The 16527-nt window shown below is 41.9% G+C and overlaps 1 protein-coding gene across 1 annotated transcript in view; it reads left to right on the top strand.

The window, feature by feature from the left end:
- The first annotated feature begins 2914 nt into the window (after positions 1 to 2914).
- Positions 2915 to 16527, top strand: part of wnt5b (wingless-type MMTV integration site family, member 5b) — a 97983-nt gene continuing 84370 nt past the window's right edge. Inside the window, exon 1 of the mRNA XM_067999699.1 lies at positions 2915 to 4200. Coding sequence (XP_067855800.1) covers positions 4195 to 4200 — 6 coding nt within the window. The 5' untranslated portion in view covers positions 2915 to 4194. The remainder of the gene's footprint in view (positions 4201 to 16527) is intronic.

Here is a 16527-nt window from a genome sequence, read left to right as displayed (position 1 = left end):
AAGCTACACTGTATCAATAAAGAGGCTCAAGTCTCAAGAAGAGGAAGCACCGATAAGAGTTGGAGCCCATCAGGAGTTTATAAGGTGAGGTCGCACTGTTATTACTGTGGACTGTTGCGCATTTAACAGTTTACAGTTTAATATAGAAATGGTGATAGGCTGAAAATTTCTATAATTAAAGCTATTGACAGTATTGTTACAATTTTTCGATTAAAAGTGTTCTACGTTTTAATCACTTCTTCCTTTCCATTTCTGTAATAAAAACAGTACAATTACTCAACTCACTTCTGATAGATTTTCATTCATTCCTGGATATTAGATACCTCGAAAGCTCGGTTCTGTGCTACTCCTTATCTTCCAACAATCCTTTTCCTGATAAAGGTTGAGTAACTCGATTTATTTTATGAAATACCCATAAGATATTGGTATACACATACATATACACTTTCCAGAACAGGCTCCCCTTTCAAAAATACTAGGAATTTAAGGATTAAAGCTCACTTGGAATGGACAAACAAACCATCTCAGGTTCATCGCACTGGAACGCTATCCCATCGCACCCGCATCTTGATGATCTTATTTGCCATTGTAAAAACCGTGGGTGCTGGAATTGTGGGATGTGTTGGTGACCTGTCTGCGTTTCGCTATTATTTCAATGTAACAAAATGCAGAAGGAAAAACTGCACCTGTTCCTGCTGTGATCCCAAACTAGAAATCCCATCCTGTCACTGAACATCATCATGGTATGTGACCTATCCCCGCCATTCCAAAACCATCGAGTTTCGTTAGCTATTTAAGTCACAAAAACGAAATCCGAACGTTAACTTGGCAGCAGAGACCAGACTAGATTGGGAGATATACCGATTCCTGGTGTTGGTTTTGATTATTCCTTTACATTAAGTGTACATTTATTTGATACTTTACCCAATATCATTGATTGTAACACGTGTTGGTTTCCCATGTATTATGTAACAGCCATTGGTTCGGCACAAATAAATTGTAACCTTTTATTTAATCAACTCATCGAAGGACATATTTTTGAAACCTGGCTAGATAAGAGGTGCAACATATATCACTCCTCTAATATAAACCGATGTAAAATGTAATTGGTGTAATTAAAATAATTGTAAAAACGATCTTCCATTTCTGAAGTCTTATGCAACCATTTTCTTTAATTAAAACGTTAACTGTGCCCAAATTATTCAATAATATATGTGGCGTCGTTCATATGCCAGTTGATATATCGTATAGTCGCCACAAAATGCACCAGTAGGCGTTACTTAAAGAGAAAGGGAATAATAATCTTATATTTTGTGAAATTAATATAAATTAATTGATTAGCAAAAAATATATTTCTCCAAATTCGTTTCTCATTGGAACGCAGGTGTATATTTTTTCTGAACTTCGCGTTCTTTCCTCCTGTTCAATCTTTTAAAAGCAACAGAATGCCCAGCCACTTTCTCAAAAGATCCAATACAAGTTTTGGGATAGATCTTCAGAGAATATATTTGTTTCTTTCTCGATGGCATGTGGTTTTTATGTAGGTAGAACAAACAGAGCAATTACTGAAGAGTCAGTCTAGCCCACAAGGAATATGCATTAATCATAGATGCACAAGCAGCAAGGCATACGGTGTAACTTGGTACAAATGAGTACATATCAATACCAATACTCTTGTGTACAGATATGTATGCTGGCATATTTATATCCATGTAGGAACGACGAGTTGATCGTGGGCGTGTCCTAGAATAATGTTTGTGTATTGCAGTAGTTGATGTGCATGATTGTACACATACATGTACGTGCAACTATAAATCTGTGTGTACTATTATAGATCTATATCTATACATATATGTAGATAGGTATATTTATATCTGTACTTTCCATATATGTGTTTATACATATAGATGTTATGCATGTAGGTACCTGTGTGAGAGTACCTACACAGCATATTAGAGCCCTCCAAAGCAGCACCATACTTAAGACTAAACACTCATGTTTTGTCAGATATCCCTTTGAGTAACACTGCTGATCAATACTTTGGAAGCCTGTGTTCTCTCGCACATATCGTTTCACAGCGAAATACTAATGTGACCACGAAAAAATAATTATAGAATTCTCTTCCCAAAAAAGTCTTCAAAAGAGACTTTTAAACATATTGCAAAAGTGTTCAGGAAATTTAGAACTGTTCATTTAAAAAATAAATTAAATGAAATTGGTGTAAAATGGAGGGAAATTCAAGTTTATTCTGATACGAAATTCGCTGGTGTTCACTTTGTTAGAAAGGCAGGAATTAAAGGTTCCACAATTCTGTCAACCGACTGGAATGTACAATTTTACCTTGGGTAAATTGAAAGCTACAATAAAGAGTTCAAGTGAGACTGACGATATCAAACTAGCGAATCAAAGAAACTTAAGCAAAATCAAGTCTGAAAACTCGGCTATGGGCGCTGAAGAGGTAACCGAAACATGGGATGATTTAGGAAATGTGGGTGGCACAGGACAGGCAGTGTGTGTGTGTGGCGGAGGGGATGACTAGAGACATGTGTGATGGTGAAGTGTTTTTAATTTTGCTTTTAATTGCTTTATTCACGTATCATTTCCTGCTTATTTTGTTGGGGAGAATGTGCACAACGTTAAAACACGCCCAATACCTAAAATAGAGTACCCCGAAACTCGGAAACTCTAAACTTCCTTGATCTTCTTTTGCAGTTTTAACCCCAATAAAATGTATCAATACTAACTCCCCCTCCCCTCTAGCGTTTATTATTAAGCTTTTACAGTAAAACTATATTTGCTTTGTTGTAAATTACTTTATTTGAGATCCGGGACAGTCTCGCTTTAAGGCGTTAACCTGTCACTGGGCTGTGCGCAGGGCGGCAGGGATGACAAGTGCGCAGGCGCGGGTCTCTGTCTCAGGTAGCAGTGTTAAGTCGGACTCCGGGAGCAGTGCTTTGCGAAACGAGCCTGCTCAACTTAAGCAGCTTGACCTCCAGCCACCGGACCTCGGCACATAGGCAGCGAAGACGAGGACAACGTCTCCTGCACAAAGATCAAGCAGAAACGAGCCGAGCTTCCACTAATCCAAAGGGGTGGAGAGAGAGAAAAAAAGCGCCAGCCTGATAAGGCAGAATTTCTTTTTAAATACAAAAAAAAAGTTTTTGAAAACTTTTGCGATACTTTGCAGAAGTTTGTACGTTCATCTGTAAGTGCATTTGAGAGATATACCTGCCCCCGGCTGAGAGTGGCCGTCGGTTCAACGCACTCTTTGACTGCTGGATGTGTTACTTTGTCAAACTGAGGGGTGCATGTGTGGACCAAAATAGCCAGTTAGTGGAAACTGGGAACTCGAGAAGAGATCCGAGTGATCGCAGCTGGGAGCATTGGAAGTGGGGATTGAATCGATTTGCTGCCGGTGGAGAAGGTTATTAAATAAATCAAACGCCGGGGAGAGAAGGTACTTGTGTGAGCCTTGTGATTTGTTTCAAGTGGGTTCACGTTTTCAGCATTTTCTTCAGCAATTCATGTGACAGCCGGTCGTGAAATGGCTGAACCGCGTTACAACCGACCCGGGCTCTGACAGACAAGGCTGGCAATACAACAATACACAAACAACACGGAATTGATGAAGTGACACTCGATTTGAAAAAAAATAATAGCGCTGTCCCTCAGGTAAAATAGCCTGTGTCCAGAGGGAAGGTACAATAACATTAATTAAAATTAAAATACGAAACAAAAGTAAAAGCTTGCAAAACCAAAAACTCACTTCAGTAATAAGACAAAAGTAGAATAAAGATATACAGGTCGAAAAGTACCAGAATTGCAGAAAAAAATTAACAAGCAGTAAAAAGGGAGAGAGCACGGCCAAATGTGCGTGAGGGGGAAGTGAGAACGAGAGGAGTTAAAGGATTGAAACGACTGCCAGAGGAGCGCGGATCTCTTTATGTGCTGGTGTTGGTGTGGAGTTATGGATCTAAACCTGAAAGAGTTTCAATAACAGGTGCAACATGCTCACACAAGCCAGCTCCATTCCTCTTACTGCCCTGGAATCTTGAGAACCAACTGCTTCGTGGTGACTCTGTTGGCTTCTTCATCCTGAGAGTTTGGTTGTATCCAGCACACTGCTTTCCAATAGAAGAACTCTGATTAACCTCAAGAGCTTAATATTTACCTGTAATCCCCCTGACCCCGAAAATGCAGGTGAGTGTTCACCTCCCCTCTGGTCTGTTGCTTTTAATGAAGAGATATATATGAAAATGAATGAGAGGTATCTATTATGGGTGAACATAAAACGTTAAATTGGTGTTGAAAATAGTCTTATTGTTACTATACATTGTTTGCTCTTGACAGCAGAATGCTGTAGAGTGGATGCAGTATTGTTCTCCTGCTACATCGGTGTTTATTTTACTTTGTTTGGTGTGTGTGTTTGCAGAGTTGAAACAGAACATTGATAAGATGGCTTTATCACTGAGCCCATCTATCTTACCTCTCCCAATCTGAGACTACTTTCCTCCTATAATGCATTTAGTTTTTTAATTTCCCCAATGTCATTTAACTTTTTTCCTTAACATTGTTCTTTCACTTCTATGAGTTCACTCCTTCAGAATTTAGTGCGAAAGTATTTCATGCAAACTGTAATCTCAGTAGACGTGGGACAGGAGCCCCTATAAAGAATATATCTGCTTTGGTGGAATTCAGCATAATAGTTGTATTTTAGCTGCACCATTTAAAACTCTTCTCAAGGTCCAATTCACAACAATCCCTTGCTTTTACAGACTTTACCTTCCTGTGTTCCATCTATTCGTTCAGTTATCACATGAATCTTTTCATCTTTCGAATCTAAATAAGAAATAAAGTTTTCCAAGAACTCTATTTCTCCTATCTGTACACATAATTGTCTGATTTGAACTTTGTTGCGTCCTACTTTTCTACATAGTATATAATCTCTGGCAGTTCTATGGATTGAAATTATCTGTCGGTAGTTTTAATCGAAGATTAACTCAGTGAGTTCGCATTTTGAGGGCACTTCGATCCACCACCACGACCCTACCTTCCCCCCCCCCCCAAAAAAAAAAAATCGGTTGATGAAGGAAAGCGAAACCTTAACGGAGCGACCGATTTTAAATGTTGGGAAGAAGCGAGTTTATTCTTGGAAACTGACATTGACACACATGTGCCCTACAGCTGTAATGTGGTCGGCTTTGGTTGTGGAGGGGGAGGTTAACTGTGCCTGGTGGTTGTTATATTGGTTGGAAGAGATAAGAATATTAAATACAGCATGTTTAAATTGAAACAGTGGAGTGACAGCCGATCTCTGCCCGTCTCAGTGATCGGGATCCATGAAATTGATCCCTTTGTGTGTGTGTGAGGGGAGGGGGAGGCTCCGAGTCGGTTTACTGACACCCCCGCCGCCACTCCCTTGTGATTTAACCCATGTTCTCTTAGGGGGGAAATAGCCCTGTAATGTGTCCGGATCAAACCGTGGCTCCCGCACACTGTCTGGCTGATTAAAATGCTTTGTGAAGCGATTTAAACAAAAACATGCCGAGCTCGCTGCATTACACTGGGAATACCGCTCTCAAAATGTCGCGGAGGACGAAAAGGGCCAGCTCCGGGGATTTTCAGAAAAGATGGATTTCACGAAACTTTTCATGGGAGTCTTTGTAAGAACAAACGTGACATTAGTGCTTATTGAGTGCGCGAGTGTAAAGTAGTGGTTATTTTTAAAGGTTTCTGTAGATACAGAGGGTGTTTAAATAGTTGCTAAACATCACAGACTGCTAAGTGACTTCGAATAGCACTGAAGTAAAGGTTTCTATGTATTGTAATATCTTTCTATGACCAACGAAATGGTCATCATCATGTACTTTCAACTTTAATTTCTTTTTAAAGGCTGCAGAACTTATTTCATTACGTGTGGTTCCATACTAAACTAAGGATAGGTGAAGCGTGTAGGTATTTTAAATGGTTCAGATGAAGTCAATAAAGGGGATGATGTTGCCCAGTATTGTTGATTAAAGCCAGATCTACGTTAAATCAGACTGCGGGCCCTGATCCAGACAAGACCCCCCCCCCCTTCCCGACACACCACAACTGCCTTCTTATCTCACCAGGGTCTTAAACTCATCGGAGCTGGGCACAATTTAAGGACGGCACTCCCCGCATCACAGGGGCTTCTGAAAAACGACACAAAACTCGAATAGAGAGAAATTGGGGGCAAGTGTGGGCTTTGATGCACAAGCCATCACTCCCATAGTGTGGTCACTCACTATTCAACCCTATGATTTTAAAAAAGAGACCATTTTATTCCAAACTAATTGTACTGGATCCATTTATTCCGATTTACGCCCAATTGAATGCTTTATCTGTTTAATAAAGAGATCACGGGCGATCCAGCAGCGTCCTTTATAATGTGAATAAATCTGCTGGACCTATTGGCAATTTTCACGAACCAAGTCATACAGGTTTTGGAAACATTATCGATGATTTCACATCGTATTTTGTAAGTAGGCCAAACTTTAAATAGCACGTTCGGTGTTGCAGGTAGGTAAAAGGGTCGATAGGAGTGTAAAACAAGTCGTTTAACTTGGGACATTTTCCATGGAGTGACAGTGAATCAGCATTGCTTTAACTGAGAACATTAATTAAAGTGATAGGTGTGTAACATTATGCACTCAAGTGAACCCACCACGAGTCATTTTTGTCAGATGAACGAGGCTTTATATATGAGTGCCCCAAACTCATCCAACACAGCAGAGAATAAAGGGAAAAGGGAGACTCCAGAAAACCAACCGTACCCAGGTTCTTCAGATGCAACACAAAGTTCATTCATCCGCAGAACTCCCCGAGTTCGCGTGATCGGATTTCAAAAAATATATAAATCCCAGAGCTAACCTGTAGCGAATGTTGCCTCTCGCTGGCAGAACTCTGTTACTGCAGCTCTTTCCAGGATTTGAATTTTTTGGGGAAAAAAGTTTCCTCACCGTGTTTGAAATGGTTATCTGGTTCCGTGCGATAATCGGTTCGAAGGATGAGTCAACATAACATCATAACATCATTTCGAAACATTTAAATATAAAGCGACAAAATTAAAGCGATAAATAATATAACACCGAAAAGTAAACCACATAAATGATTAATAACTGTTTGTTTAATGCAAGGGTCAAATCGCAAAGTATCATCCATTTCCCGTTATATCGAGTCACACAATCCCAATTTATCACCAGTCCTCCCATTACACATAAATCCTGTTCCAATTACTCAATTTCAATGTACCATCCGCTCCCATGACAGAGAAACTCGGATCCAATTACACAGCCGCAGTTGTCCCATCCATGTCCAATGTACAGAAATCTGATTAACTTGTGTCATCCCTTTGTACCATCAATACTACTTTATAGCCGTCTTGATCTGGCTTAGTCGGAATTGCACTGCCTGGTGTGCAATTCAGCCATACAGACCTCAAATGCCCAAGGTCCAATCTCCAGTCTGTTAGCTAATCTCAGATGATGTGGTGATTTGCCTTCACATTCCTGGGCTTGAGAAGAGAAAACCAGAGAAAGGGAACTCCTGCTCTTGATAACGATCCAGTGACCCATGTTGGAAAGTGCATTGTATGAATGTTGGGTGAGGATAGGATTGGGCTCAGCTGTGATGCCACCAATGGTCAGGGAAGCCTGCCAGCACTTGTTGTCTAGGCTCACACATTACGAACAGCAACTTGAGATGAGATGCTGGAAGTTGGTTAGTGTCTGTAGAACATACCTCAGCTTAACTCAGCTTCAGTAGAGGAAAACACCAAACAAAAAAACTCCTTAAGTCACATGAACACAATAGTTCTTTCCTATTCAGTTCTACCACAAAAAGAACAATCTTGACTCAACCAGAAAATTCTATATAGACGTATAATTCGGATATGGCTACCAAATGTTTGAGGAAATTAGTTCAACGTGTACACTAGAATTTAGCTTTAATTATAGATAAAGGTAATGGTAGAGTGCATTTGCCAACCTCCATTGACTCCCTGTTCTCCAAAGCACTGAATTCTAAATCTTCATCCTCATTTATAAATCCCTGCCTGGCTTCAGTCTTCCCTACCTCTGCAATGTCCCCCAGCCATGCATCCCTGTCTATACTCTTCAGTTTTTGACTGTGCAGCCAGCTTCTCTCTGCTCCACCTTTGGTGCCAGTGCCTTCAACCGTCTTGGACCAATTCCCTGGAACTACCTCCATAAACCTCTTCGCCTTGCTACTTTTCTGTACATCTTTAAAAGCTCCTCACAATATCCTGCTCAAAACCTATCTTTTCAACTATGCTTTTGGTTACTGCTCTACATTATGACAGTGACGACATTTCAAAGGTACTTCCTTGGCTGTGAAGCACTTTGGGATGTCCTGAGGACACGAAAAGCACTATTTAATGAAAGTTTCTCTTCTTCCTCCTCCACTTCTTCCTCCTCCTCTTTTCTTCATCCTCCTCTTCTTTCTCCTCTTCTTTCTCCTCCTTCTTCCTTGTCATCTATTTCTCTTTGAATCACCTTGGGCTATTGTAAGTCACTTTACAAATTGTAAGTTGTTATAGATGTATAATTGCCTGCATCAGAAGAGCATCACTCACTAGTGTTCTAATGCTGATTAAACCTTAATGCTGACAGAAAATTGGCTCTTTTAACAATTTAAAAAAAAATGTAGCTTGGAACAGCAGCAATTTTTAAACTTAATTTTGCTGCAATGGATTGTAAAGTCGAAGCTTTGTTAGATTGTATCTTTTACTTATATGTGCTTTGGGTGGTTTCACATCTGAATTACACTTCACATTGTTTGCATTGATGCAGACCGTTTAGTTTTACTGACCTGATAGCATGTGAATGAATTGGAGCATTTTTTTGTGTGTTAATGAACATGAATAAGTGAATGAGAGCATGAGCATACTGGTGAGTTCAGCCTAAGTTATATCTGAATGTCTTGAACTCATGATAAGATGATGTGGAGATGCCGGTGATGGACTGGGGTGGACAAATGTAAGGAATCCTACAACACCAGGTTATAGTCCAACAGTTTTATTTGAAAATCACAAGCTTTCGGACATTATCTCCTTCGTCAGGTGAGTGAGTGAAAGGTTCTCAAATCGCATATCTTATATTAGGCTGGGACACGATCACACCAATCAAAGGTGTCGTTGGTGTTCAGACAGGTTAGCCACGGAAAACAGTACATCCCAATATACTGAATACAAAATGGGTCAGATTACAAAGCCAGAGAGAGAAAGAGACCCAAAAGGCAGAGAGAGAGAGAGAGAATGTCCAGTTGTATTAAAAACAGATAACTTTTTTCCCCTGCTGGTGGGGTTACGTGTAGCGTGACATGAACCCAAGATCCCGGTTGAGGCCGTCCTCATGGGTGCGGAACTTGGCTATCAATTTCTGCTCGACGATTTTGCGTTGTCGTGTGTCTCGAAGGCCGCCTTGGAGAACGCTTACCCGAAGATCGGTGGCTGAATGTCCTTGACTGCTAAAGTGTTCCCCGACTAGGAGGGAACCCTCCTGTCTGGCAATTGTTGCGCGGTGTCCGTTCATCCGTTGTTGCAGTGTCTGCATGGTCTCGCCAATGTGCCATGCTCCGGGGCATTCTTTCCTGCAACGTATGAGGTAGACAACGTTGGCCGAGTCATAGGAGTATGAACCATGTACCTGGTGGGTGGTGTCCTCTCGTGTGATGGTGGTATCTGTGTCGATGATCTGGCATGTCTTGCAGAGGTTGCCGTGGCAGGGTTGTGTGGTGTCGTGGATGCTGTTCTCCTGAAAGCTGGGTAATTTGCTGCGAACGATGGTCTGTTTGAGGTTGGGTGGCTGTTTGAAAGCGAGTAGTGGAGGCGTGGGGATGGCCTTAGCGAGGTGTTCGTCGTCATCGATGATATGTTGAAGGCTGCAGAGAACATGGCGTAGTTTCTCCACTCTGGGGAAGTACTGGACGACGAAGGGTACTCTGTTGGTTGCGTCCCGTGTTTGTCTTCTGAGGAGGTCTATGCGATTCTTCGCTGTGGCCCGTCAGAACTGTCGATCGACAAGTCGAGCATCATATCCCGTTCTTACGAGGGCGTCTTTCAGCGTCTGTAGGTGTCCATCGCGTTCCTCCTCGTCTGAGCAGATCCTGTGTATTCGCAGGGCCTGTCCATAGGGGATGGCCTCTTTGACTTGGTTAGGGTGGAAGCTGGAAAAGTGGAGCATCGTGAGGTTGTCCGTGGGCTTGCAGTAGAGTGAGGTGCTGAGGTCCCTGTCTTTGATGGAGATTTGTGTGTCCAAGAAAGAAACCGATTCTGAGGAGTAGTCCATGGTGAGTTTGATGGTGGGATGGAACTTGTTGATGTTATCGTGTAGTCTCTTCAGTGATTCTTCGCCGTGGGTCCATAGGAAGAAAATGTCGTCGATGTATCTGGTGTATAGCGTTGGTTGGAGGTCCTGTGCAGTGAAGAAGTCGTGCTCGAACTTGTGCATGAAAATGTTGGCGTATTGGGGTGCGAATTTGGTCCCCATGGCTGTTCCGTGTGTTTGGGTAATGAACTGGTTATCGAAGGTGAAGACATTGTGATCCAGGATGAAGCGGATGAGTTGTAGGATGGCGTCTGGAGATTGGCTGTTTTTGGTGTTGAGTATTGATGCTGTTGCAGCGATGCCGTCATCGTGGGGGATACTGGTGTAGAGTGCCGAGACGTCCATCGTGGTGAGAAGTGTTCCTGGTTCAACTGGTCCGTGGGTGCTGAGTTTTTGTAGGAAGTCTGTAGTGTCGCGACAGAAGCTGGGGGTTCCCTGTACGATGGGTTTCAGGATGCCCTCGACGTATCCAGAGAGGTTCTCACACAGGGTTCCGTTGCCTGATACGATAGGACGTCCGGGTGTGTTGGCTTTGTGTAACTTTGGGAGGCAGTAGAAGTCTCCCACGCGGGGAGTACGTGGGATGAGAGCATGTAGGATGCTTTAAAGGTCTGGATCGAAGGTCTTGATCAGTTTGTTGAGCTGGTGGGCGTGTTCTTTGGTCGGATCTGCGGGTAACCGCCTGTAGTGTTCCTGGTTGTCCAGTTGTCGGTATGCTTCTTTGCAATAATCCATTCTGTTCTGTATGACGATGGCTCCTCCTTTGTCTGCTGGTTTGATGACGATGTTGCGGTTGGTCTTGAGAGCGTCAATGGCGTTGCATTGTGCTCGGGTGACATTCTGGACTGTCTTGTGAGTGCGGCTGATGAATCTGGCGTTGACGCATCTCCTGTCAGCTTGAGCATACATGTCAAGCTTAGGGCAGCGACCCTCCGGAGGAGTCCAGTTTGACTCTTCTTCGGTTGCTGTACCGCGGATCCCTCTTTCTGCTGTTCCGGATCATTGATTGTCTCATTGGGTTCGCTGCTGAAATAAAGCCGAATAAGAACAGAATGTTACTAGTTAAATGATGTCATTATCAGAGCCAAATGAGATTTCTTGAACAGGATTGGAAACAGAATGAGATATTAAAAGTGAAAATTTTCTGTGTAATAGTGGCCATTTCAAATAATCAAACCCAAATAACATGAACTTTACTATAATTTTAGGATTATTCTTAAACACATGAAAAGCCAACGCAACTTGCCTACATTTTGTCCACATCAACTGATTTTAACTGTACGTCCTGCCCAGAAGTCTAAACAAAGATATATTACAGTGAAGTTATATTGCCACTTTCACATCAATGCAAAGCAGTTTCACCAAAGTACATTACCACTCTGATTCAGGTCACTGCACTATAAATAACCTTCAATAACATTAACATTTAAAAAAAAATTAACTCTTTTACTGCTCTGTCTGATGTCGAGCTTCTTGAGTGTTATTACAGCTGCACACATCCAGGCAAGTGGTAAGTATTCCGTTGCACTCCTAACCTGAGCCTTGTAGATGGTGGAGAGGGTTTGAGGTTGTCAGGAGGTGAGCCACTTGCCACAGAGTGCCCAGTTTCTGTGTAGTCATTGTGTTGATATGGCTGGTGCAGGAAAACTTCTGGTCAATAGTGACCTCAAGTTGTTGATGTTGGGAGATTCAATGATGATGGTGCTTTTGAATGTCAGGGGAGGTAGTTGGTTTTTTTTCTTGTTCAAAATGGTAATGGACTGGAATTTATATGGTGCAAATGTTATCCACTACTTACAGCCCAAGCTGGATGTTATCCAGGTTCTGCTGTAGGCTGGTATGGGCTGTGACTTCTACCACCAAGAAGGACAAGAGTAGCAATATTATGGGAACACCATCACCTCCAAGTCACACACCATTCTGACATGGACATATATCATTGTTCCTTTATTGTCTACGGTTCAGAATCGTGGAATTTCCTTACCTGTTACCATTATGGGGCCACCATCACCAAAAGGATTGTAGCATTTCAGGAGGAGGCCCAACACCACCTCTCAGGGCAACTAGGGATGGCCAATAAATGCGGCCTTGCGAGCGTTTCCCATATTTTGAGAACAAATTAAAGTGTTTTTTTTAAATTAATGTTTCTTTTATTTTAGAAAACATCAACATTTAATAGCTTGATTAAAATTTTACAACTGCTTTTAATATTTTAAGTATTTTTTTGATTATTTCATTCTTATTAAGAACATAAGAAATAGGAGTAGGAGTGGGCCATACAGCCCCTCGAGCCTGCTCCGCCATTCAATAAGATTATGGCTGATCTTCGACCTTAACTCCACTTTCCCGCCCTATCCCCATATCCCTTGATTCCCTTAGTGTCCATAAATCTATCGATCTCACTCTTGAATATCCTCAACGGCTGAGCATCCACAGCCCTCTTGGGTAGAGAATTCCAAAGATTCACAAACCTCCGAGTGAAGAAATTTTTCCTCTTCTTATCCGAAATGGCCGACCCCTTATCTTGAGGCTATGACCTCGAGTTCTGGACTCTCCAGCCAGGGAATACAGCCTCTAAGCATCTACCCTGTCAAGCCCTCTAAGAATTTTATACGTTTCAATGAGATCACCTCTCATTCTTCTCAACTCCAGAGAGTTTAGGCCCATTCTACTCAATCTCTCCTCATAGGACAACCCTCTCATCCCAGGAATCAATTTAATGAACCTTCGTTGCACCCCCTCTAAGGCAAGTATATCCTTCCTTAGATAAGGGGACCAATACTGTACACAGTATTCCAGTTGTGGTCTCACCAGAGCCCTATATAATTGCAGCAAGACCTCCTTACTCTTATACTCCAACCCCCTTGCAATAAAGGCTAACATACCATTTGCCTTCCTAATTACTTGCTGTACCTGCATGTTAACTTTCTGTGATTCATGTACAAGTACACCCAAATCCCTCTGACTACCAACCTTCTTAGTCTCTCACTTTTAAAAAAAATATTCTGCTTTTCTATTCTTCCTACCAAAATGGATAATTTCACATTTCCCAACATAAAACTCCATCGGCCACCTTCTCGCCCACTCACTTAACTGGTCTATAATCCCTTTGCAGCCTCTTTACGACCTCCTCATAGCTTACTTTCCCACCTAGCTTTGTAACTCAGCAAACTTGGATACATTCCATTCGGTCCCCTCATTTAAGTCATTGATATACATTGTAAACAGCGGAGGCCCAAGCACTGACCCTTGCAGCACCCCACTAGTTACAACCTGCCAACCCGAAAATGACCTGTTTATTCCAACTCTCTGTTTTCTGTCCGTTAAACAATCCTCAATCCATGCTAATATATTACTCCCATTCCCATGAGCCCTAATCTTGTGTAACAACCTCTTGTGCGGCACCTTATCGAATGCCTTTTGAAAATCCAAATATACTACATCCACTGGTTCCCCTTTATCTACCCTGCTGGTTACACCCTCAGAAAACTCTAATAGATTTGTCAAACACTATTTCCCTTTCATAAAACCATGTTGACTTTGCCTAATCATGTGATTTTCTAAGTGTCCTGTCACCAAGTCCTTAATAATGGATTCTCGCATTTTCCTGACTACTGATGTCAGGCTAACTGACCTATAGTTCCCTGTTTTCTCTCCCTCCTTTCTTGAATAGCGGGGTTACATTGGCTACCTTCCAATCCATGGGAACGTTCTAGAATCTAGGCAATTCTGGAAGATCAAAACTAATGCATCCATTATCTCTGCAGCCACCTCTTTTAAAACTCTAGGATGTAGGCCATCAGGTCTAGGGGATTTGTCAGCTTTTAGTCCCATTAATTTCTCCAGTACTTTTTCTTTCCTAATCTTAATTACTTTAAGTTCCTCACTCTCATTAAACCCTTAGTTCCCCACTATTTACAATATTTTTTTATGTCTTCTACTGTGAAGACAGATACAAAATATTTGTTTTACGCCTCTGCCATTTCCTGATTCCCCATTATAATTTCTCCTGTCTCTGCCTCTAAGGGACCAATGTTTACTTTCGCGGATCTCTTCCTTTTTACATACTTGTAGAAGCTCTTACAATCTGTTTTATATTTCTTGCTAGTTTGCTCTCATATTCAAATTTCTCTGTCTTTATCAATTTCTTGGTCATCCTTTGCTGATTTCTAAAACCCTCCCAATCCTCAGGCTTACTACTCTTTTTGGCAACATTGTTAGCATCTTCTTTTAATCTAATACTATCCTTAACTTCTCTAGTTAGCCACAGTTGAATCACTTTTCCCACGGAGTTTTTATTCCTCAAGGGAATGTATATTCATTGAGAATTATGAATTATTTCTTTAAATGTTTGCCATTGCTTATCTACCATCATATCTTTTTAATCTAATTTCCCAATCTACCTTAGCCAACTCACCCCTCATATCTACATGATTGGCTTTGTTTAAATTTAAGATCCTAATTTCAGACTTAAATCCATCACTCTCAAACTCAATCTGAAATTCTATCATATTATGATCACTCTGCTCCAGAGGATCCTTTATTTTAAGATTACTAATTAACACCGTCTCATTACACAATACTAGATTTAAAATGGCCTGTTCCTAGTTGGTTCCTCAACATATTGTTCTAGAAAACTGTCTCAAATGCATTCCATGAACTCGTCCTCCAAACTACTTTTGCCAATTTTGGTTGGTCAGTCTATCTGAAGATTAAAGTCCCCCACGATTATTGCATTACCCTTGTTACATACTCCTCTAATTACCTGATTTATACTCTGTCCAACACAATAACTACTGTTAGGGGGCCTATAAACTACTCCCACCAGTGTTTTCTGCCCCTTGTTATTTCTTAGCTTCGCCCATACTGATTCTACATCCTGATTTTCTGAGCTAAGATCCTTTCTCCTTTATCTACTGCCTTTATCCTTTATCTCATCCTTTATTATCAGGGCTCCCCCCCTCTTTCTATTTTGCCTATCTTTTCTAAAAGTCAAGTACCCTGGAATATTTAGTTCCCAACCTTGGTCACCGTGCAACCATGTCTCAGCAATGGCTACTGGATCAAACTTATTTATCTCTATTTATGCCATTAATTCATCTATCTTGTACAAATGCTTCCTGCATTCAGATATAACGCTTTTAATTTTAACTTTTTACTATTTTTCCCTAATGTGACCTCAGTCACAAATGTCCTATTACCTTTGTTAAATTCTCTGTCCCTTCCTGACACACTCTGCTTGTGTTTACCCAAATCGCTGCACTGCTCTACAGCCTTGACTTTTCTTTTTAGAGTTATAAATTTACCCTTACTGAACCCTTCCCCCCTCTTATTAATTTAAAGCCCTACCTACCGCCCTAGTTATTCAATTCACCAGGACACTGGTCTCAGCCCAGTTTAAGTGGCGCCCATTCCAATGGAACAACTCCCTCTTTCACCAGTACTGGCACCAGTGCCCCATGAATCAAAACCCCTGCTTCCCACACCACTCTTTCAGCCACACGTGAAACCGTCTAATCTGATTGTTCCTTTGCTAATTTGCACATGGCTCAAGTAGTAATCCAGAGATTATTACCTTTTGAGGTTCTGCTTATCAATTTGGACCCTAGTTCCTCAAACTTCCTTAGCAGAACCTCATTCCTAGTTCTACCTATGTCATTGGTTCCTACAAGGACGATGACAACTGGATCCTCCCCCTCCTGCTTAAAGTTCTTCTCCAGCCGTGAGGAGGTACCTTAACCCTGGCATCAGGCAGGCAACACAGCCTTCGGGACTCCCGGTCCGGCAGTGGAGAAGTGTCTATCCCCCTGACTATACTATCCCCTACCACTACCGCATTCCTTTTCACTCCCCCCACTTGAATGGCCTCCTGTACCACGGTGCCGTGGTCAATTTGCCCATCCTTCCTGCAGTCTTTGTTTTCATCTACCTCATACCTGTTGGACAAGGGCAGAGGCTGAGGCTCCTCCACCGCTGCATCTAGGGCCCCCTTACCTGCCTGACGTGGAGTCACATCCTCCTGTCCCTGACTACTGACCAAATCTAAAGCACTACCTAACCTAAGGGATGTGACTGTCTCCTAACTCAAAGTGTCCAGGTAACTCTCCCCCTCGCTGATGCATCGCAATGTCTGCAGCTCGGATTCCAGCTCAACAAC

The sequence above is a fragment of the Heptranchias perlo genome, chromosome 18 (genome assembly GCF_035084215.1).
Source record: "Heptranchias perlo isolate sHepPer1 chromosome 18, sHepPer1.hap1, whole genome shotgun sequence".
Classification (NCBI taxonomy): Eukaryota; Metazoa; Chordata; class Chondrichthyes; order Hexanchiformes; family Hexanchidae; genus Heptranchias; species Heptranchias perlo.
This window is presented reverse-complemented; position numbering and strand designations above follow the sequence as displayed.